At 39.2% G+C, this 24,484-nt stretch overlaps 2 protein-coding genes across 2 annotated transcripts; both read right to left on the bottom strand.

Annotated features, from left to right (window-relative positions):
* Positions 1–10,928: 10,928 nt before the first annotated feature.
* Positions 10,929–18,767, bottom strand: LOC129733183 (cytochrome P450 6d3-like). The gene is given in 3 exon segments (XM_055694813.1): positions 10,929–11,089; positions 11,150–12,498; positions 18,763–18,767. Coding segments are annotated over 3 exon segments (1,515 nt in total).
* Positions 17,940–23,036, bottom strand: LOC129733187 (uncharacterized). The gene is made up of 4 exons (XM_055694821.1): positions 21,722–23,036; positions 21,509–21,659; positions 19,225–20,639; positions 17,940–19,162 (listed from the first exon to the last, which is right to left on the bottom strand). The coding sequence occupies exons 1-4, from the start codon at positions 23,034–23,036 to the stop codon at positions 19,002–19,004; spliced, it is 3,042 nt and encodes a 1,013-aa protein (XP_055550796.1). The 3' UTR covers positions 17,940–19,001.
* Between the last annotated feature and the right edge of the window lie 1,448 nt (positions 23,037–24,484).

Genomic DNA, 24,484 nt, shown 5'->3' on the forward strand with positions numbered 1-24,484 from the left:
TGGGAAAAATATTTTCTCCAACCAACACCGGAAGAAAGGTGAAATGCTAAAGCTCATACCATTTGCCTGCGAAAGCAGCTCGAAGTCGGTGTCGGTTGAGAAACGTGTCAAGTATTTCGTCGAACGCCTCTAGAGCCTTCTTTACGATTCCTGTATATACGTGTGAATGAGTTCGTTTGTTGAACGGCAGGCGGTGCCAAAAAAGGGGGCGATCCGTGTCTGATTGCGTTTTCTTTTCCTCTAGTACCTGGTTTGACTGTTTGGGCATCGCCTTTTACTCAAAATGTGCGATATACCTCGTCAACACACAAGGCATGGTTTTGCATAACATGTTAGTATTGAATGATTGATTCGACATTCAGGTGACACAAGGGAGCAGTTGAAAAATGGTTCAATAAATTGTTCGTGGGCTGTTGGTTCCGGCTGAGTATCTTTGAGTTTGCCTTTGTGTGAAAAATAAATTTAAAAATTGTTTGTTTTTGGATTTTTCTTTTTTGTGAAGTTGCCAAAAACAGCAAACAGTTAGTAGGTAAGCCAGTTTACGGTCGCATTGTCTAACATGACTGCCAAATTCTCATCTTAACTTCCGGAGAAGGTGTTGTTTTCCGGAAATTTAAGACTCAGTTTATTAAATTTAAATCAACCATATTAACAGCTCCAGGTGCTGTCAGGTCTATTCAACATAGGCTTGGCAAATCAAGATTCGTAGTTTTGAGTTTTTGGATAATTTGCTCGTCTAAATGATAAGCGTGGACAGATTTTTAATGACTTTGACAAGATGACTAGATGAAAAAGCGATCCTAATTTTTTCAAAATCATGTTAAGACAGGGCCACATTCAAGAGATTTTTTTAACGGAAATTCAGTGACAATTCACCATCAACATGAATAGAAAAATTAAAACTAAAAATCTTCCAACCATTCAAACATAGCTAAACAATCTTTTTTTGGATCACCACGTTGTCGTCAGTCAAGATGTCCGGTTTTCATCTCGGGCAACAATGAAATTCATCAAAAAGAAACAAAAAATACATAAAAACGTTGCACGTATGCGGGTGGTACTGTACGATTATCATGAAAAGATTCTCGTTATACCAGTCTTGGAAAGAACAAGGAATTCTCCCGCCGAAAGAGCGGCGAGAGGTCGTTAAGTCTTTTTGCGTTTTTGGTTTTGTATGAGGACAAGAGAGATCGAAAAAATTATTTACCACGAGGTATAGGTAGAAGTGTATTAAAATTTTGAGTGTAAAATGCGTCCTTTCCGCCGATAGATGTCGATACTTAAAATAAAGCGATTAGGTCTCGTATTGCTTCTTTTGTTGCATATCTGTTCTGTGCTCCGTTTTAATGGATAACGTTCCATATTCTGACGGGTGGCTCTAAACAGCATTGTTGCTCTCATTGATTTTTTCTCGTCTAATAGGTATATGAACTGACGAGATTTTTGTTACTTTTCATGTCACAACGGTCTTTTCGAGTGTCCTAGCGAAAGATGCCATAAATCTTTGAGAAGATTCGCTTCACTCCCAACAACCTGTGACAATACCTGAAAAACTGAAGTAACTGTGTACCGTTGGTTAAGTATTCTATGAAACTAATTCAAGAAAGTTTGATATTGTGATCGCCATGAGGTGGCTTACAAACAATGGGTTTGTATGGCACAATCTCACCCCCACGGCCACAATTTTACCGCGGCTCGCGGTACTTTATGCAGTAAATTCGACTTTGCATGGAAAACAATTATCTTTTATTTAATGGAAAATTTTACAAACAAACAAAAAGAAAGCCTATGGGCTTTCCTCTCTCACCTCTCTAATGATTACTCACTGGATACAAATCACGTTGATACAAATACAGTTAAGAATTTTCATACACGATTCTACGTACCGTGTAAAAAAACGCGTTATTTAAAAAAAAAAACAAGTAAAAAAATCGCGTAAAAACGTAGCTGTCTAAAAAAATACCCTACTATAGTCTGTTTCCGTCACAGTTGCTTTCTGTAGCTGTTTCACGCGTGGACGGAAAACCTTGCAAAAGGGGGGGGGGGGTTACGTGAAATTTCGGTTTTCGAAATTTTTTTTATGCCAAATGACTTAAAATCGCATGAAACGTCGGGAATTGGTGTCATGTGAAAAAAAATTTCTGACGTAGAATCTTACGGCAACATATACAGGGACCCAATTCCAAAACCAAAAACATCGGGAGCGTCACGAAAATTGTCCAATTTCAAACGTTTTAAACTCAGTCAGTTTCCAACCGATTTCTGTCATTTTTGCCGCAATCGATTGGAAAATCATTAAAGCACCTGTCCAAATGCAGAAAATTGTAATGTGATTGTTCGAACTAATGTACTATTGACAATTGTTGAACATTGTCGAAACACAAATGTCGACTATTGATTGGTCGCTCGCTGCCTTTCCCTAAAAAGGACGACAGAATGGAGTACCTAGTTAGCCGGGAATGTTTTTCTTAAGAGACTGTTTCTCCTCAAGCAAATCAGTTCACTAGCAGCAGGCAGCAGCAGCGGGCACCAACACCGATGGCAGTAGGCGAAGTGGATCAACAGCGGGCAACAGTGGCGGTGGTAGTGGTTAGCTACAGTTCCTACCTCTTTCAGTTCAGCTCCCCTTCGATCTGAGTTGGACCCCACAATCGGTAATCCAATTGAGATATCGTTGGGTGAATACAACCCGAAACAGAAAGAGACTGGAGAAGCCACCATCATCCAGCGTATATGTATCTATAGGATGTGTGCCAATAACGTGTGTGAATATCTATACACGTGTGTCGCTAGCTATTTAAGGTGTGTGGCTTGCTTTATAGCGTGTGTGGCTTGTTATGTAGCGTGCGTGGCTAGCTATATAGCGTGTGTATATCTATAGCGTGTCTGTGCATGTTTATGGCGTGTGTCGTTTGCTATATAGCGTGTGTGGCTAGCGTGCGTGGCTTGTTATATAGTTTGCTAGCGTGCGTGGCTTGCTATATGGCGTGTGTGTTTTGCTATACAGCTTGCGTGGCTTGCTATACAGCTTGCGTGGCTTGCTTTACAGCGTGTGAGGCTAGCGTGCGTGGCTTGCTATATAGCGTGTGTCGCTTGATATATAGCGTGCGTGACTTGCTATATAGCGTGCGTGGCTAGCTATAAAGCGTGTGCATGTCTGTAGCGTGTCTGTGCATGTTTATAGCGTGTGTGGCTTGCTTTAAGCGTGCGTGGCTTGCAATATAGCGTGGTTGGCTTGTTATATAGTTTGCTAGCGTGCGTGGCTTGCTATATAGCGTGTGTGGCTTGATATATAGCGTGCGTGGCTTGGTATTTTTTTGTAAGATTTCGACCACTGAGACCATTGTTTTGATCTTTTGTGGTAGTGGCTTGGTATACAGCGTGTGTGGTTTGCTATACAGCATGCGTGGCTTGCTATAAAGCGTGTGTCGCTTGATATATAGCGTGCGTGGCTTGCTATATAGCGTGCGTGGCTATTTACATAGCCTGTGCATGTCTATAGCGTGTTATATGCGTGTTATATAGCGAGCGTGGCTTGCTATATAGTCGGTGTGGCTAGTAGTATAGCTACTAGCCTTTAGTAGTATAGGCTAGTAGTATAGCGATTATGGATGGAGGAATGCACTATTTGCCCTCGTCTATAGCCTCTTCGTAGCCACTGCCTAAATTAAGATATCTCAGTGCAACTTGATACAAGACAGCCTCAAAACAATTCAATTTCATTCTTGTTTTGGATACGGCAGCAAATGAAACCGCATAGCTGCACATAGCTTCTGCTGTTGTTCATTGTCGTTACCAGTGCCGGTTACAGAGGTAACCGTCATCTGTAGCAGAGAGACATTAAATTAGTTAACCCCAACTGAGTGTATTCCCAAACCTATTCTAAGAAATACAATGATATAAGACAGGCTGTCGTATTCTACGTTAACTCTGCAGTCGTGTCTTATAAACAACCTCTTCAACTTTTTACAAAAATTTACTTTCTGGGACTTCGTCGTTTTATCTTTTGAAATTGATCACCAGTCTCTCTAAATAGCTTGTATAATGATATACACTATAACTAGCATCGAATACATTATATTTCATTAGGGTGGTTCATTTATTCGACATAGGGTGGTTCATAATATTGTGTAAAAATTAGTTTAAAAAGCCGATTTTGATTCGAGCTCGGAACGAGTAGATGGCGTATTATTGCAGTTGATCTTCGAGCAAAACTGGCATTACGTAATGGTTTGATCGAGCATTTTTTAGCTCGAAAGTGATAAAAATGGTCGATAGGTTGAAGACGTTCGTTTGTACCTAAGTTTGTTGACTAAAACATAAATAATTTCACTAAACATCTGTGGAGCGGAAAAACATTAGTTTTGTAGGATCCACTAGCGAGTAGATTTAAAGTAGTGGCTAACTTTAACGGAGCCGGAATTGTACTAGTGCAGTTTGGAAGGAAATATTGTACTTAAAATAGGTTTGAGTGCTCCCCGCCTTATCTTGAAATGTTGAAGAAACCATGAAAAAAAAAATTTTTTTGCAACAGAAAACTACTAACTTTGTTTTATTTTAATGTAAGCCTAATACTCATATCTTACTGTTTACGTCTTTGTATATTCCAAAGGCTTGTTCGCGACAAAATTTGGACACATGCATTTTGAAATAAAACAATCGTACAATTAGTTTAATTCAGGATATATTTTTTATTCGTTTATATGTACGTCGATATTCATTAAAAGTAATATATCCATTACCTAATTGGGCTGCATAATGAATTGGCGAACTTTTGAGTTTATCCCTGCCACGAGGGTCTGTGCAGACCTCTCTGCAACCTTTTTAGCTACTTTTGGCCACGATTTTCGAAATTTCTCTATAGTTATTGCTCTTCACGAGCGCCCAGTATCGTTCGATAGGACGTAATTCCGGGCAGTTCGGTGGATTCGCCTCTTTCGGTACAACATGTACTCCATTCGCTTCGTACCATTCTAAAACATCCTTGGCGTAGTGACAGGATGCCAAACCAGGCCAAAATAGTGAGGGGACATCATGCTTTCGTAGGAAAGGTAACAATCACGTTTCTGAGATATATTAAAAATATTACAAAAACACGAAATTCACCTAGTGGCGTGATGTAGTGGCAAAAAATTGTCGGCAAAATTTCAGGCAATCGCCACTGCCACTGTTAAGCCATTCATCAAGGTCTTTAATTACTTGATGAATGGCTTGATTGCCGATCAAAGTTTCAATTGTGACGAATCTGGCTTGTTTGTTTGAAAATAACTTCCTGTGGAACATTAACCTATTCGAGGGACAAAAATGTTTCTGGGATTAACAGTAACCAAAATCTAGTAACTTCATGCAATCCTTTAACGTAAATGGAGCTCATAAATGCCGTTATTGCCTATCCCTTTCGGACCGAGCTCACACAATTGTGTAGGTAAAAAATGATGGATAACAAAACCTAAATCGAAGCATTTCCTGTATAAAACCTCTTACTTGCTCCGGTAAAACAATGAATATGACATTCAAAAAGCGAGAGAGAAGGTTTTATTTAAGTCACCTTCTACCTACGCAATTATATGGGCCCGGTCGGAAAGGGCTATTGGAAGATTGTAAAAGCCTAGAAATAAAAATATTAAGATTCCGTTGAATAACCAGGGCACGTACTATTTAATACCATTTAGTCCCCTTGGAATGTGGATAGTCTCTATGATAAATAAATCAATGGAAGTAGAAACAGGCACTAATATTCTTGAAAATACTTGGCTACTAAAATCCAGTGACAAACCTCCACAATTAAAAGCATGGACGATCGCATTGCACACTGAAGAAAAATGAACCCAAGCTTCCAATAGTTAGAAGCCGCTGGATTGGCAACCGGAAATAAAGCATTTCCTATATTAAATTCGATTGATGATTGTGGTCCATTTTGCTCCTTTTCACCCTATATTTGCGTATTTTTGGAAATGTAGACCCTTTCCCGTGCCCTGCACAAAATGAAACCATCACCAATCGATTGACTGACCAATTTCGCATAGGCAATGCTATATTCCAGGTTGCCAGCCCAGCGTCTTCTAATTAGTGAGAATTTCGGTTCATTTTTTCCCAGTGTGCATTGTATGGGCTGATTTAGATTTAGTTTACATTACCGGCCATAAGTTTGGAATCGCTTCACTGAGTATTGCATAACCCAGTTTGAATACTGTAGCATCCCCCTAAAAGTTTAACATTACCTGAAATAGGTAAATATTTTGTATTTTTGATGACTTGGAATGTTAAGTTCTTCAGTAAATTTGTTCAGAAGGTCAAGCGCTTCTGATTATGGAGAGTTCAGTGCGGAATTCTGTCGCTACGTGGTGTTAGTGAGAACGCTATTCTTCACGTTTTGACCTTAACTTATCCCGTGATTTGTTCTCTCTAGAAAGCTGCGGTCTTCAGCAAAGTTGTTCAGAAGGTTAAAGGCTTATGATGGTGTGAAGTTGAGTACGGAATTTTCTAAGTAGAGGGTATTAGGTTGCACGAAATTCTTCTTATTTTAACACTGGTTCGCCTTTAGTACGGTTAAATCCTTCTATAAATCAATGGTATTATCAATGGTTATTTCTTCTGAACAAGTTTTCTGAAGACTGCAGTTTTTAAAAAAGTTGGATTCAAGAGCTAGCTTTTGAATTCAAAATACTCATAACTGCAATTACACTAGCGCCTCGTACCGATTAAATCCCATACAAAAAAAAAATGAAACGAAATTCTCAAATGGCTAACAGTTTCACAAGACGAGTAATGTTAAAAAATCACAAAACTGCACACAAGTGCCACGTTGCGGTGAACTTTTAAAACAAATTGTGTACCAAATAAAACTTCTTGAACCTCCGTTACAGCTGAGAGCGACAAATTTCAGAGAACCGATTTCAACCTTATAGCGGGTAGTGAAAAGGTTTCAATCGATTATATAGACAAATACGCGGAATGATGTTTGAAGGTGTTAAATTTACCCCAGACGCAATTTATAAATTCAAAACGGTAACTTGGTTTCTGGAAAATTATTTAAAAATATCGAAAAACACCCAATATAAGTATACCCTCCCTTTGAAAGACTTTGTGAAATATTCGAAATGTTACGTGTTAGGCGGGTTGAGCTAAATGAGCAGTGGATGTAAGGAATGGTTTTTAACTATCCGGAGCAACGAATAAATATTTTTCATAATACCAAATGAAATTTCATTCCCGATGTTAGAATAACATTACGTTAGGCATACAGATACGAGACATTTAATGCAAGGCAGAATAGACTTGTAGCCGGATGAAATCGGAATAGATTAGTCATTTTCTACAAGAAACCACCGCTTTCAGTGGTAAACCAGCGGTCATTTCGGACAACGGAAACCTTAACTTCCGATCATTTCAGCTTCTTGCCCTAGATTATACGTAATTGACACATGATTTCAGTGAATTTGGCATGCACAACACCAGTTAGGTCTAACATTTATTGAGAATTTAGCAAAAATATAATGATTCAATAATGAAGTACTTATTGAATTGAGATATAATTGAAAGAAAGTACATAAGAGCATATGGTGGGTTAAAAATTAGTTAGGTATTCAAAAAAAAATCAATACAATTGCCATGTAACTTTGAAACGTTTTCTTGATTAGAACGAAGGATAATGGTTCTATTCAAAAAACCATTCACAAAGTTCCCCACGCAAAAATTTTTCATAATCATTACCAAAAATCTCATCAGAGAGCAAATTACGAAAGCAATTGTTATGCGTTCCATTATGGTTCTGATAGGGCCATTGAACGAAAAGATAATTGGCTCACCTCAGAAGAAACCGCACAAATTTTATTGGTCATTTCGCTTCCATAAGCAGAGCGCGGAACCATTATTTTTTCTAGCCACCTATTAAAGATTTTGCTGCAGTGGAACAAATTTTATAGCTATGGCTTCCGTTTTTTTTTTGCCACCGAATAAACTTCAATGATGGCTCTATGAAATGTTTGACAATTTCCCCATGGACTCTGAAAACTCTTCCCTTGATAACAAAAACAGCATATTCTCGTGAAATGAAAGATACATTTGCGGAATTCCTGCAAAGGTTCAGCAACGTACAAGTATTCGCTTGGAAATTTCCACTGGCACTCTAGCGAACATTCCGCATCATTAATCAAGTGAACCCTGTGAAATGAAGCAGCAAGCAAGGAAACATCCTTTGTCCATTTCCCAGGAAACATTTGTTACCTTCTTCCGTTGTTTACAACTTCATCGGTTCGTGAATGGAATGGCATCCGCTCGATTCGTTTGATAACAATTTCGAATGAAGTTCTACGGGAAGCAATAAAAGTTACAGACGCTCTCAATTTCTGAGGCCGAATCTGAAAACTGTTGAGTTAACGATGCAAACTTGATAAACCGGTCAATCAATGAAACTTTAAGTGAAAACGAGGAAACTGATTGATATCTTAGATTACGTTTTTATGGAGATACCTTTCTGTGTGAACAAAAGGTGCAGGAGAAAGCAATCCGATTTTTATTGTTATTCAAGTTACGTAGATCGTAAAAAGCACACCTCACACTAGCTCCATGAATCAGAAAGCGCCCCAAATGCAGCCTAGCGTCATGCCAACCGCAGAGTGGAGGTTGTACCAGTACAATGTATGATGAGCGAAAAACTGAACACAAAAAAAACACACACACACACGCCCACAGGCAGAGAAAACAGTGCCTTGGTTTGATTGCAGCCTCGTTTCCGCATCCGTTCCACATAAAACTAAAAACGACAATGCTTCTTGCATTATGATTTCAGCAACTCGTACCGAGAGAAGGATGCTGACAGCATCGACGAACGCAACTTGGTTGGCCAAAGACACAAAGCAGCTGACGGAAGGCGATCTGTACTGTAGCATGCATGTGCAGTAAAAACCATCACACCTCCGGTAGTGAAATGAAATCACTTTTCGATCACTCTCTAATTCGACAGCCCACCGTTGGTGGCTAGTTTACACCGTATCAAGGAGGATTCACTGTAACATCAGCAGCAGCAGCAGCGGCAGCCGATCTCGGTCGAATGCAACCGGAAACAGTTCCGCTCTGATGCTAATGGCCATGGTACACGTTCTACACGAAGGAAGACGAACAGTAGTTTGTCGATTACTACTATTTCCATCGACTGACGACGACGACGGCGACGAAAACAACTACAGGTTCATATCCATCAAGATCAGTTCTATCGGCAACATCGTTGGAGGATGGGGTTTATGGAAATGGTGCAGCTGCTGTCCGTGTATGCAAAAAAGCAGCGATAGGTGTGCTGCTAGCTTCGGAGAGATTTCACGTATACTTCATCCATTTTTGCACACTTGATAGCTTAGAGAAAAAAACAAGCCACCTTGATTTTTGTTTTGAAAATAGTTTAGCAATAAAATTAGAAAAACTAAAAATTGTTTAAAATAACCATAAAAACAGATTCGTCAAAATTTGTTTTTAAGCTACGCTTACGCAAAATTAAGAACTATTTAAAAATAAATTCGAAAAGCACTACAAATACTATCTTAAAACTCGATTTGAACATTTTAGAAATCGATTCTGATTATTTTTTACAAAAATATAAATCCTAAGACATTAGAGAATTGAATCCCTTCAGCAAAAAAAAACATCCTGAAAGCTTGTCATTGTTTGTCCCCGACCGTCGGCGGGACAACAAATTGAATTTCAACGTTTATTCGGTTCGTGTAAAGTCCCCAATAGGGACTCATCGTGCGGACAATTGCTATTCTCACTTTCCTTTTTCTTCTCTAATTTGCGACTTTCCATTCGAAACGATTAGTTTTCCTTTTGAGCCCAGCTAGGATCGACACGTTCTCGGTATACCAAAGCCAAGGGCTGATTTTGGGCGAATCGATTCCGAACGGACTTTGAAGCTGGGTGGGAAGATGGAGTTTTGGATATTTGGTTAATTAGTACGTAACCTGGTAGTGAACGCGAGGCAGCAAGATGATAATGACGATGATGATACTGAAGCTCAGTTGGGTGGGTTTTTCTGAACAGTTTTTTTTTTTTGCTGGAGGCTGGTTTTTTACTGCTTGCCTGAATCTGAGGCGGATAAAAGTTTTCTCTTCCGTTGGCGTAGTTTTATTGGTTACGCACCGATAGCGATGGACTGAGCGTGGTTCTTTACGACACAGCCATCAAGTTCGGATCGACGCTTTATCGTTGGGTTTATCGCGAGTGACGGTTTTCCTTGCCGGCGGTTTTTCTTTAAAATTCACGTTATTTAAAAGTCAAACGATGAGAAACTTTCGTGCACCTTCACCAGAGCAAAACTGAGCTGCTTCACTTTATAACACTTCAACCATAAGATATTCTTTATTGATACTTCGAAGAAACTTGGTAAACTTCAATATGCAACCCCGTTTGGCTCAACCCCTTGGAGAACAACATAACATAAACTCTGTTCCTCTTTCTCAGCATCATAAACTTCCCAACAGGTCATGTTTTGCTCAAGTTGTGTGGCCATGTTATTTTGGCATACCGGGAGAAACTATAATGGACAGTGCACAAGTAACTTTCATCGCTGCAAGTCTGTTCGTTCTAGGGAATGGGGAAGGATGGCTTGCAGCAGAGTTTAAAATGATAGCACAAATGAAACAAGAAAAGCTAGGGTCACTTTCTGAAGGTAAACTTCAGGAAAAGTTATACCGTTTGAAGGGTGGCGAAGTGCATAACGTTAGGAGATAGTTCTTACACACCCACACACAAACAAGTGCTACCGCGTATTCAGCTGCGATGGAAATAGTTTTGATTCGAAGAAACTTCCCGGTTGGTGTGCACAGGAAATAAGTTACTTGTTTTCAAGTTCGACTGCTAGCGAAAATGGCAAATAAATTAGGTCTTCTCGTTATCTTTTATATCTTACATATTGAATGAATCTTTATTGCCTCTGCTCATGTTCTGCTTGATATCTTCAGTGGAATTCCTCCCTCTGGCACGAGAGTTATCACCGAAGGCATGAAGTCGATTTTTGCTTCTCGGGTAGCCTCAAAATTAAACTTTGATAGCAGCAGCACCAGACCAATCTTCGAAATCATCGATCCCATACGGATTCCTGAAAATAAATATTTTTTTTAATCAAAACCTCGTCACTTTGATAGCTCAAGAAACTAACCAATATAATTTCGTGGACCTTCTCCAAACGGATAATAGGCCTTTTCGTCATAATTTTGACTCTCAGTGGCGAATCGTTCCGGTGCGTAGCGAGTGGGATCCGGGAAGTATTCTTCACTCATGCCATACGCCAGCAAAGGAATGATGACCTGAGTTCCCTTACGAATCACCACCTCCGAATCGGGAACCTGGTAGTCTGCAGTGCACTCTCGGTTCAAAATCGGTAATCCCGGATATTTCCTCAGAGTTTCTTTAACACACAAGTCCAGATATTTCATCTCTTTCACAACACCGTAACTCACAATGCCGTTGGATTTTTGCAACGTTTCATCTATTTCATTTTGAAGCTTCTCCATACAGTCTGGATTATGGCTAAGTTCGTGCAGAGTAAAACTAATCACCGCATTCGAGGTATCCGAACCGGCAATGTAGAAGAGGAAAATATTGGCAGCACATTGTCCCAGCGTCAGCATCACTTCCTTGTTTTTAGTGTCCTCCCGTCGTAGTTCAATCAACTGTTGAATGAAATCCTTTCGCTGTGTGTTATTTTTCTCACGAAACTCAATCTGTTCGGTGATTATCTTGGTAACAAACTCAATCACTTCCGGTTCCAGCCCCGATATGCCAGTAATTCTTAACAATTCTGGACACAAAAATACAGCCGTCGATCGAAAGTTAATGGAAAAAGTATCCTTTTAAATGAAATCCATGACACTAGTAAAATTATCGTTCAGATTATTGATGCAGTCAGCCTCATAGCCGAAGAAAACACTAGCCACAATCTCCTGCATAAAGCGACCTATGATTGCGCGCATATCCACAACTTCACACCGGGATGCTTTCGGATTTAAATGCTTTTGTAGTTTGTATCCAACATCCATGATGGTTGGAAGCATGTTGCGTAGTTGTCTGGATGTAAAAGTCGGAGTAAATTTATTTCGCAAAGCTTTCCACCGCTGTCCCGGCAGGGCGAACAGATGTGCAGTAAACGGATCACCTTGTTCATTACAGTACACACCTCGATCGTGAAAGAACTTGAAATCCACTGTCATTATCTGATAAGCCAAGTGGGCATCTCGGATCAAAATGGCCGGACGGAAAAATAAGTAGATTCCTACCAGTGGACCCTTTGTCTTGGGGTACAGTTTGTTAACCCCAACTCCGAACGAATCCACTCTCTTGGCCACCGTCTCGATGTTACCGTACGGAATAACTGGCTTCAGATTCGGTACGCCGTGACGATCCCAGAACGAGTAGAGGTACTTCAGACCTAAGTAAATCGCCGAAGCGACAATTCCAACCGTTATAAACCACACCCTGCTAGTTGCGCTGTTCAAAGTGAACTGCAACCTGACCAGTGCCCGGTCAGTAAATTTAAAATCAAATCATCTCGTTTCCTTTATCATCCTTATCTGCTGTCCTTTAAATCTTCTTTTCAGCTTGAATAGTTCAAAGGCATAGAAAGTCGATAAGTCATAGAAGTCGATTTTTCTTACAACTTTTTTTAGACATAACTACACGTTCGTGTCATTAATTTTAAAGACATTGGGCATCAACAATAAAAAAAATATTTCTTTCATTGTTTTATGTACTGCTACTTGTGCACTGTTTTTCCTTTTTTTGCATCGAAGCTTCAAAGTCTGATTGAGCTCAGAAGAAAAAGGAAGCTCGGATAGTGATCACAAATGGGGTAGCAATAATGGTTTGAATCATCCAAAGCATTTGGAAAATTTGTGACACAACGAAAAAGAAACAAAATGAATTGACAACCACAGCCGCGCTCAATGCCGTCGTTCGGTTAGGGATTGATTTTGCGGAAAAAGATTTGGAAATCGAATAGTAGGTGGCAACAATAATTTCACTGAACCGCGTCCTACAGGGAAATGGCGGCAACCGTGTTTTTGGAAAAGGAATTCTTAACAACCGCTAAGCAGCATTAACAAAAATGCTAGAATTTGGAGGAACCTGCAAGAAGGTGTGTGAGGGGTTCTCATCCGCTCTAGATGAGATTTATTTTCATCATAATCAACTGACAAAGCGGCTCAAGTTGGAGGATGAAACGATCGAAGAAAATGGGCAAGCGTGCAGGGTTTAGTAAACGTTAGTGAATTACATCTTAGGTGAGGTGACGCCAAGTGTTTAATTCTAGTTCGCTAGAACGAGCGGTCGATAGTAGAATAGATAGAAAGTGAAAAGAAGATTATCGAAAAAATTGTCAATACAGAAGGTCCGAGAGGCGAAATGACAAAACTAATCAACATACACTTAGGTCTTTTTTAATTTTAATCCGCGTAAATTTCGAAATTCGTGTAAAAAACTGCATAAAAAAGTCCTTAGTGTTAATGAGTAAACGTTAAAATGCAGTGCAATTGTGGAAGAGCAAACAAAAGCTGGGTTTGTGAAGGTGTTTATTTCGCCTTATAGCAGTCGGGTTGTGTTGGTACCAAAAAACAAGATTGGGTCCTTCTACATGGCGGTGAATTATAGAATGCTCAATACTAAAGCCGTAACGGACCGATATCCAATGTAGTTGACTGGAGCAGAGACCGATATCCCATACAATTGGTGAAGCAGAGATATTTATTACCGTTAATTTATATTCAGGATACTATCAAATACCCGAGGAAAGCCAAGAGTGTACGGCTTTTTTGACACGTGACGGCCATTATCATCTTCTCAAATACCGTTCGGGTATGCAAATTGGTTTTCTCAATATTTCAACGTGCGATGAATGAGTTGACAAAGAAGCTCCACGGTGAGGGTACCGTTGCATATATTGGCGGGAAGAATGCGGCTGGTGAAATTTCAATAAAAAAAGGATTTACTATAAATTAAAGAGAATCGCATTTTTTTGACCTGCTATCGAATTCAATATGATCTTGAACAAAATCCCAAACGTTTTTGGTCATTTGTTAACGAGAGAGGTAAGGAAACTGGACTTCCTGCTCAAATGGTATTGTAATATGTTAGTGATACTGAAAACATATGATCGTTTTGTTAAGCAGTTTTCTCTCTCTCTCTCGCCTCCTTTCTCTATCTCTCTCTCCTTTTCTCTCTCTCTTCTTTTCTCTATCGCTCTCTTTCTTTCTCTTATCTCTATCTTTTTCTCACTCTTTTTTCTTTCTTTCTCATTCTTTTATCTCTTTCTTTCACCCTTTTTTCCTTCCCCTTTGTCACTCTCTCTCTTTTTTTTCTCCTTCTGTTACTCTCTTTCTTCACTCTCTTCCTCACTTTTTTTTCTTTCTCTTTCTTACTCCTTTGTCTCTCTATTTCTCTATCCTTTTTCTCTCTCTTTCCCATTCTTTTTTCTATCTTCTTTCTCACTTTTCTCTCTCTTTCTTTGTCTCTCATTTTCCTCTCTTTTTCTCACGCTCTTGTCTCTCTCCCTTTTCGCTCACTTTCTCACTTTTTTTCTCTCTATTGCGCATTCTTTTCTCGCTCTCTTTTTCTCTCCAACTCAAATTTTTCTCCCTTTGTCACTCTCTAGTCTCTCTATCTCTCTCTTTCGAGCTGTTTTTCTCTCTTGCTCACTCTTTTTTCTTTCTCTTTCGCACTCTTTTTTCTCTTTCGTTCTTACTTATTTTTCTTTCTTTTCTCATTGATTTTTTTCTCTTTCTCATATTTTTTTGTCTTTTTCTCGCTTGTTCTCCACCCTTCCACTCTTTTTTACATTGTTCTTCTCTCTCTTTGTCACTCTTTTTTCTCTCTTTACACCATTTTCTCTCTTTTTCACACCATTTTCTCTCCTTTTTCACTATTTTCTCTCTCTTTCTCACTCTGTTTACTCTCCCTCTGTCACTCTTTTCCTTTTCTCTCTTATATTTTTTGTCTGTTTTCTCGCTTGTTCTCCTCCCCTCCACTCATTTTTCACTCGTTTTTCGCATTCTTTCTCAGTCTTTTTTTCTCTCTCTTTTTCTCATCATTTTCTCTTTTTTTCGCTATTTTCTCTCTCTTTCTCACTACTTTCTCTTTCTTTCTCACTCTATTTCCTCTCCCTCTGTCACTCTTTCCCTTCTCTCTCACTATTTCCCTTTTCCCTCTCACTCTTTCCCTTCTCTCTCTCCCTCTCTCTCACTCTTTCCCTTCTCTCTCTCTCTTTTTCCATTCTTTTTCTCTTCCTATCTCTCTCTGTAACTCCTGTTTTCTCTTTTTCTCACTTTGCTCTCTCAATCTTTTTTACTCTTTTCCCATTCTCTTTCTTACTCGTTTCTCTCTCTCTTTCTCTCACTCTCTCTCTCTCTTTGCCACTTCTTTCTGTCACTCTTCTCTCTCTTTCACTCTTTTTTCTCTTTCTCTTTCATTTTTTCGCTTTTTCTTTATTTTTTCTCTCTCTCACTCTTTTTTTCACTCTCTCACTCTTTTATCTCGCTCTCACTCTTTTTTCCCTTTTCTCACTCTTTCTCCTCTCTCTCGTTATATTTTTTCACTATATCTTGCCTCCCTCTGTCACTCTTTTTTCTCTTTCATTATCCCTTTTTTTCGATCTCTTTCTCACTCCTTTTTTTCTCTTTCTTATTTTGTTTTTCCCTTTCTCTCTTTCTCACTCTTTGTTTTCTTACTCTGTCACTCTTTCTTATCTCTCTCCCTGCCTTTCTCTTTCTCTGTCTTCCTCATTCACGATTTCTCCCTTTTTTCTCTCTATTTCTCACTCTATTTTCTCTTTCTTTTTTCTCTCTTTCTCACTCTTTTTTCTATCTCTATCTCACACTTTTTTCCTCACTTTTTTCACTCTGTTTCTCGCTCCTTTCTCATTCTTTTTCTCACTCGTTTTTATCTCTTTTTGTCACTTATTTCTCTCACTCTTCTTTCTGTTTCACTCGTTTTATCTCTTTCTCATTCGTTTTTTCGCTTTCTCACTGCCTTTTCTCTCTATGCTTTTTCCTCTCTCTCTCACAAACACATTTTTTTTTCTTCTTTTTAAAAAAGACTGAGAGAGCCCAAATAAAAAACATCCGCATAGTTACTACTAGTCTTTAAAATAACAATATATTCTCACAAAATCTTTTCTTCCTCTGTCGCTCTTTTCACTCTCTCATTCTCCCTATTTTGCTTTTTTTTTCACTCCTTTTTCTTTCTCTTTCGCATTTTTTCTCTCTCCTACTCTCTTTCCTACTCTCTTTCTTACTCTATCTCTCTCCCTCTGTCACTCTTTCTCTCTCACTCTCTCTTTCTCTCTATCTATCTCTCTATCTATCTATCTATCTATCTATCTATCTATTTATCTATCCTTCTCTCTATCTATCTCTTTCTCTATCTTCCTTTTTCTCTTTTCTCTCTTTTTTGTCTGTCTCTCTCTCACTCTTTTTTCTGTCTATCTCTCAATTTTTTTTACAATATCTTCTCTTCCTCTGTCGCTCTTTTCATTCTCTCATTCTCCCTCTTTTGCGATCTTTTTCTCACTCCTTTTTCTTTCTCTTTCTCATTTTTTCTCTGTCTCACTCTCTTTTTGACTCTTTGTTCTCTTTTTCTGTCACTCTTTCTCATCTCTCTTTCTCTTTCTCTATCTTCCTTTTCTCTATTTTTCCCTTTCTTCTCTGTTTTTATCATTTTTTCCTCTCTCTTTTTACTCTTTTTCTGACTTTTTTCTCTATCTCTATCACATGCTTATTTCCTCTCTCTTTTCACTTTTTCCTCTGTTTCTCACTCTTTTCTCACTGGTTCCTCATTCTTTTTCTCACTCGTTTTTCTTTCTCTTTGTCACTTTTTCCTCTTTCACTCATTTCTCTTTCACTCATTTCTCTTTCACTCGTTTTCTCTTTTCTCATTCATGTTTTCGCTTTCTCATTCTCTTTTCTCTTTATCACCCTTTTACCTCTCCCTCCCTCTTTTTTCTCTCTCACTCTAATTTTTTTCTCACAATTATCCAGATTGTCGTGTTTTTCTCCTAAACAAGACTGAGAAAGTGAGTTAATACTAGTCTTGAAAAAAAAAAAAAACAAAATATCCTCACAAAATCTATTTTTCCTCTGTCCCTCTTTACATTCTCTCCTTTTCCCTTTTTTGCTCTCTTTCTCACTCATTTTTTTCTCTTTCTCATTTTTCCTCTCTTTTACTCTCTTTCTCGCTCTATCTCTCTCCCTCTGACCCTCTTTCTTCTCTCTATTTATCTATCTTTCTATCTATCTATTTCTCTCTCTCTCTCTCTTCATCTATCTCTTGCTCTATCTTCCTCTTTCGCTTTTTCTCTCTTTCTCTCTTTCTTGTCTCTCTCTTCCTTTTTTCTCTCTCTTTGTATTTCCAGTTTTTCCCTCTTTCTCACTCTTTTCTCTAACTCTATCTCACACTTTTTTCCTCCCTTTTACTCACTTTTGTCTCTCTGTTTCTCACTCTATTCTCATTCTCTTTCCAACTCGTTTTTCTCTCTCTTTGTGACTTTTTTCTCTCACTCTCCGCTCTCTTTCACTCGTTTTCTCTCTTTCTCATCCGTTTTTCTCGCTTTTTCACTCTTTTTTCTCTCTTACTCTTTTTTCTTTCTCTCTCTAATTTTTTTTTCACACAATATCTTTTCTTCCTTGTCACTCTTTTTTCGCTCTCTTTCTCACTCCTTTTTTTCTCTTTCTTATTTTTTCTCTCTCTTACTTTCTCTCTCTCTCTCATTCTCTTTCTTACTGTTAAACGATCCAATCGATCCAAAAGTTAATGTTAGAATAAGGGATTAGATTAAGGGAGGATTTCTAAGATAAAAAAGACGAAAAATAAAGAAAGATTGTTTTAAAATTCAGTTGTATTTTTTGTAATTAATAATTATTCAAATGTTTTTAACAAAATAATATAATTAAAGAAAAACCTCAATTCATAAGAAATAATACCCTAGACTTTGTCGCTACACGGTGATTAGGAAAATTGTCTATCACTGATTTGACAGGTAAACTATTCTCATACAGATATCAAAAAGTTTCGTATTGTTATAAAGATAGTTTAGCATATACATTAATATAGTAAAAATATATGACTTCATAGGAGGATATTTTATGAAAATATTTTTCGGACCACAAAATTATGAAAAAAACCTATTGTATTTGTTTCATTTGGTATGCTCAAACGAATGAATTGAATTGAATCTCGAATTTCACGATTTTATTCGTAATTTATAATTTCATTAAAAAATAAATGAATGAAACTTGGAACAATCGAAACTAAATTCAAAAATATATTTCACTCTAGATAATCGAACTGCTTATTTATTACTCTGTTCCTTTCCTAGAACATTTAATTAGCTTATAAAAAAATACTGTACTCCAAAAATGACATAAATTTGAAAATTATCTAATGACTGTATGTCGATGATATCATCTGATATTGAATGAAATAGCGGCTTTTAATTTATTTACCTCGGATATGTCTAATCGAATTCACGCTTTCAATAAATTCTTACAAATTTTATCGGATTTGGTCAATCGGTTGCAATATATACTTTCTTAAAAGTGGCTACTCATGACATTTTTGAGAAGTGCATGCATTATTTTATAAACTTTAGTTCAAAAACTGTTGCTCGAAACATTAACTTGACTAAAAATGAGTGAAAAATTATCAAAACCAATGAAAGCGAATCCTAATGTGAACTACAAAATTACGCAATTGCTTGAACAATATTTTTACATAACACTACTGTACCACATTTTGAATTCCTTTTCACAATTTATTCGTATCACATTTTATCACTTTTCACTTCCTTCACATTTTCCCCCTCCAACATGGAGTCTTTTTCAGCATTTTAATGGACTGTCCATCTGCATAGGAAGTAAATTAGACTGCTGGCGAAAATGGCCAGAGAATGGTCTTCTTGTTATTTTTGTAGTCTTACAAAATAAATGAATATCTATTTCAAACAAAAGTTGAATAGTATTCCATGCTCAAATTCTACTTGATATTTTCAGTGGGATTCCTCCTTGCGGCACCAGTGTTACCATTGAAGGCATGAAGTCAATTTTTGCTTCTCGAGTAGCTTCAAACTTGAACCTAGATAGCAACAGCACCAAACCAATTTTCGATATCATCGATCCCATACGGATTCCTGAAAATAAACATTTTTCAAATAAAAATTCCCTTCACTTTTATGGCACAAAAAAAACGAACCAATACAATTTCGTGGACCTTCTCCAAACGGATAGTAAGCCTTTTCGTCATAATTGTGACCCTCAACCGTGAAACGTTCCGGTGCGTAGCGAGTGGGATCCGGGAAGTATTCTTCACTCATGCCATACGCCAGCAGAGGAATGATGACCTGAGTTCCCTTACGAATCACCACTTCCGAATCGGGAACCTGGTAGTCTGCAGTGCACTCTCGGTTCAAAATCGGTAATCCCGGATATTTTCTCAGAGTTTCCTTAACACACAAGTCCAGATATTTCATCTCTTTTACAACATCGTAACTCACAACGCCGTTGGATTTTTGCAACGCTTCATCAATTTCATTTTGAAGCTTTGCCATACAATCTGGATTATGGGTCAGTTCGTGCAGGGTGAAACTAATCGCCGCATTCGAGGTATCTGAACCAGCAATGTAGAAGAGGAAAATGTTAGCGGCACACTGTCCCAGTGACAACATCACTTCCTTGCTCTTAGTGTCCTCCCGTCGAAGCTCGATCAACTGTTGGATAAAATCCTTTCGCTGAGTGTTATTTTTCTCACGAAACTCGATCTGTTCGGTGATTATTTTGGTTACAAACTCGATTACCTCTGATGGTAACCCCGATATGCCAGTAATTCTCAGCAATTCGGGACACAAAAATACTGCCGTCGTACGAAAGTTAATTGCAAAAGTATCCTTCTGAATGTATTCCATTATACTGGTAAATTTATCGTTCAGATTGTTGATGCAGTCAGCTTCATAGCCAAAGAAAACACTGGCCACAATCTCCTGCATAAAACGACCAAGAATTACGCGCATGTCCACAACCTCACCCCGGGATGCTATCGGATCCAAATGTTTTTGTAGTTTGTATCCAACATCCATGATGGTTGGAAGCATGTTGCGTAGTTGTCCGGAGGTAAAAGTCGGTGTAAACTTATTCCGCAAAGCTTTCCATCGCTGTCCAGACAGGGCGAACAGATGCGCAGTAAATGGATCACCTTGTTCGTTACAGTACACGCCTCGATCATGAAAGAACTTGAAATCCACCGTCATTAACCGATGAGCCAAGTGGGCATCTCGGATCAAAATGGCCGGACGGAAAAACAAGTAGATTCCCATCAGTCGACCCTTCGTCTTGGGGTACAGTTTGTTAACCCCAACTCCGAGCGAATCCACCCTCTTGGCCACCGTCTCGATGTTACCGTACGGGATAACTGGCTTCAGATTCGGTACGCCGTGGCGATCCCAGTACGAGTAGAGGTACTTCAGACCTAAGTAAATCGCCGTGGCGACAATTCCAACCGTTATCAACCACATCCTGCTCGTTGCGCTGCTCGAAGTGAACTGCAACCGGACCAGTGCCCGGTCAGTAAATTTAAAACCAAATCGTCTCGTTATCTTAAGCGTTATCTGCTGTCTTTCAAATCAGCTAGCGAAGTAGGTAGTAAACAAAAGTTTTCGCTGTGAACTATTTCACGAGCCAAGGTTCGAAATAAACTGTTATCTTGTACTGAACTAGTGGCTAGGTGCGAATATAATTTTCAACTGTCGTTTGAGAATTGACTTTTAGTTCTAGATTCAGATAGATTCGTTGCTTTCGTTGCGATGAAAATGACAGCGGTAATATGCAACAGTGGGTTCGTTTAACAGACATTTTCAAATTATTACCCTTCGTAGGCATGGAACATTGTCAGTTTTAAACATATAGTTGGTATCCCAGCTCGTTCAAACGTGTCGAAGCTCCCGCTTATTATGACTAATCTACTAGAGATTTCACGCGTAACATCCTAATTGAACTTGCCCACATGATGGCCTTGTGCTCAGAGATTGCTTCCGTGTTATTTCTATTTCTTTAGCCCAACTCGAGTACATAAAATAAAATAAAATTGTCAGTTTGGCCCACCAATATTTGTTCAGTAGAAGCATCATCTAAAATGTTAATAAAATTCTAGATCATCATTTATATATTTCAGAAAAATATTAAATTATAAATAACGTACTGTCACTAAGACCGTTGATAATATCTGTTGCGACGTCACACTCGGATTCGGTATCATGCCAATAATATTTTTTTTTATTTTTATTATTCCAAACAACTCTTATCGGAGTCACAAACAATAGCCCTGATAAGAAATCTAGCGCTAGTTGATTCCACTTTCGTACCGAGAGTGAGTGTGCATTTTTCTGCCAGCTTGAAATGATTTGCAATTTTGGTTGCTTTGGAAGACATGCATTTATTCGGCAGCGCCAGCGCGTGCAGAAAGAGTCTTTTAGTTTCAGATTCTGTTAGTGATTCGCAGTGGAATGCCTCCCTCGGGAACCAATGTCACTAGAGCGGGACTAAATTGGATTTTGGGACCAACCACAGGCTCGAAATTGTATTTCGACAGCAGAAGAATTAAACCTATTTTTGCCACCACAATTCCCCATCTGTATCCTGTTTAGAAGATAATAACTCATAACTAATAATATTTTTAAAGCTCTACTCACACAACCTACCAATACAGTACCGCGGTCCTTCCCCAAAGGGGTAATACGCCTTCTCATCAAATCGCTTGAAAGCGTCATCGAATCGCTCCGAAATGTAGCGCTCAGGTTCAGGGAAGTATTTTTCATCCATACTGATTCCCAGCAGAGGAATCACCAGCTGAGTTCCTTTCTTGATCACCACATCGGAATCCGGCAACCGATATTCCTCCGTACACTCGCGGTTAAGAATCGGAAGTCCAGGATACTTGCGGAGTGTTTCCTTCAGGCACAAATCGAGCAGCTTCATCTCGCCCAAAACATCGTAATCGATTGCCCCATTGGATTTTTTCAGCGTTTCATCAATTTCACCTTGCAGTCGTCTCATGATATCCGGGTTCTGACTTAGCTCATGTAAAGTGAAAATTATTGAAGCCGTTGAAGGCTCGGAACCGGCCACGTAGAACAAGAAAACGTTCGCCGCACACTGTCCCAGACTCATGGCCAGTTCGTTATTTTCGCAAGCTTCCCTTCTAAGATCTATCAACTGCTGGATGAAATCTTTTCTTACGACACCATTCTTCTCTCGATGTTCGATCTGTTCCGTAATAATATGCGTCACAAACTTGATAACTTCCGGATGTAACGACGTGGTTTTAGTGATCTTAAGAAGCTCGGGACACACAAAAACTGCCGCATTGCGAAAGTTCGTGATGAAACTTTGCTTCTGGGAAGTGCGTAGCACTCGACGGAACGATTCGTTCGGATCTTCAATACAGTTGGCATCGATTCCAAAGAACACCGACGCGATTATCTGCAGCACAAAGCGAGAACTGACGTCACGCATTTCAACAACTTCTCCCCGCTTGGCCATCGGTTCCAGGTGCTTCTGTAACCTATGACTGAGTTCCAAAAACGTTGGCAGCATGTTCCGCATTTGACCGGGAGTAAAGGTCGGCGTAAGCTTGTTTCGTAGGTTTTTCCATCGCTTTCCGGGTAGAGCAAACAGATTCGCCGAAAAGGGATCTCCGTTTTCGTTGCAATAAACTCCGCGGTCGTGAAAGTGATTGAAATCGCTTGTCATAATTCGCTGCGCTAAATGAGGATCCCGGATTAGAATGGCCGGACGGTAGAAGAGGTAAATCCCAACCAGAGAACCGCTGGTTCGACGGTACCATTCGTTGATGGCAACGCCGAATGATTCCTTCTTCCGGGCAACGGTTCCGAGATTACCGGAGGGAATCTGAGGCTTAACGCTTGGCAGTCCCTGCCGCTCCCAGTATGAGTAAAAGTATTTGAGCACACAAGCCACAGCCGCCCATAAGAGGGCGAAAAAATAGATGAACATTTTCAGGCAGGAGATCCCTTCTTCTCTCAACACCTGATGCACTCAAATAATGTTTCACTGAGGGAAACATTCGGTTCGATGCGAGGTTTATAAAGTCAATCGTTGAAAGTAAATCGATACGATCAGGCAAACGTGCAGGCTCTGGCTTGGGTTTACCGAGGTTTTGCGATTCTATCTGGTCACGTTAATCTGAACGCATGATAACGCGTGGTTTTGACTGAGGACTGACTGTACTACACATGAAGAAGACAATGCTTGGGGGTTGGTACCAGATATAGCTTAGTTAGACTAACGGATGAAGTTGTTTTAAAAGACGCTTCACGCAATTCATGCAGGCTTGAATTGTGCATTATTTTTACGTTTTCATGTTAGACAGATAGTGGATTATATTTGACTGGACCCAGAAGTGAAAATTAAACAAAACGTCAAACCTGCAGATTATTTGATCCTTAACAGAGTGACAACTGAAGAGAACCAGAATTTTCTTGGACAGCTTCCAAATGAACCAGTGATGAGTGTGATTCGCCAAAAGTTTCCGCATGTTGAGGCAAAGCAATCGCCTTCAATAATTAATTGCTTGTCTATCGGCTGTCTTTTCGATAAAGTTTTTCTTCTTTCACCTTTCTTTCATCTTTCACCCGGGAACATGTTTCATGTCAGTCAATTATAACAGCAATTTCTAAGCAACGAACGGCTTGGAGGCAGAGAACGTAACTTTACTTTTGGATCCGTACAGTTGAGATGAAAAAGTGAATGCATGCAATTTGTTCGGGTTTTCGTATCCTCAACAATCTGTCTAATTGCCGTATTCTCCCACATCGAGAGGAGAAAAAAAACCGGCCTGGTTGTGCTTCGTGCGCAACACGCAAATCGAGATGGAAAGGAATTATAAATCAATTGCACTATATGTGCTGCAAACAATACAATGTTGGCTATAACTCAACTGTGGTTTCATTATTGCATCAGACTGCTCCGCAATTGTGGTTGACTCTTGAATAATTAAACAATTTTGAAACAAATCATGCTGCCTTTAATAAAAATGTCGAGGTTTTATTTATATGATTGTTTTACAAACATTTACTTAAGGTGGTGCTGAATGGTGAGCGGATAATTCACCGCCATTAAAGAGGGCCTACCGAAACAAAAGGAATACAAATTTTGCAAGTCAAGATAAATGACACTCATTTGGCATGAGATGCGTTTTATTGGCAGCAAATAGAAAAATAGGTGAAAAAGGCGATTAGTGAGCTTAAAAACGGCAAGGCCGCTGGGAAGGACGGTATCCGGGCCGAGCTTCTAAAAGCGGGAAGCGAGCAGCTGTACTATGCGATCCACCAGATAATACTAAGGATCTGGGTGGATGAACAAATGCCGAACGACTGGTTGGAAGGCCTCATATGCCCTATCTATAAGAAGGGCCATCGATTGGATTGTGGCAACTATCGAGG

Source organism: Wyeomyia smithii, chromosome 3 (assembly GCF_029784165.1).
Source record: "Wyeomyia smithii strain HCP4-BCI-WySm-NY-G18 chromosome 3, ASM2978416v1, whole genome shotgun sequence".
Lineage (NCBI taxonomy): Eukaryota > Metazoa > Arthropoda > Insecta > Diptera > Culicidae > Wyeomyia > Wyeomyia smithii.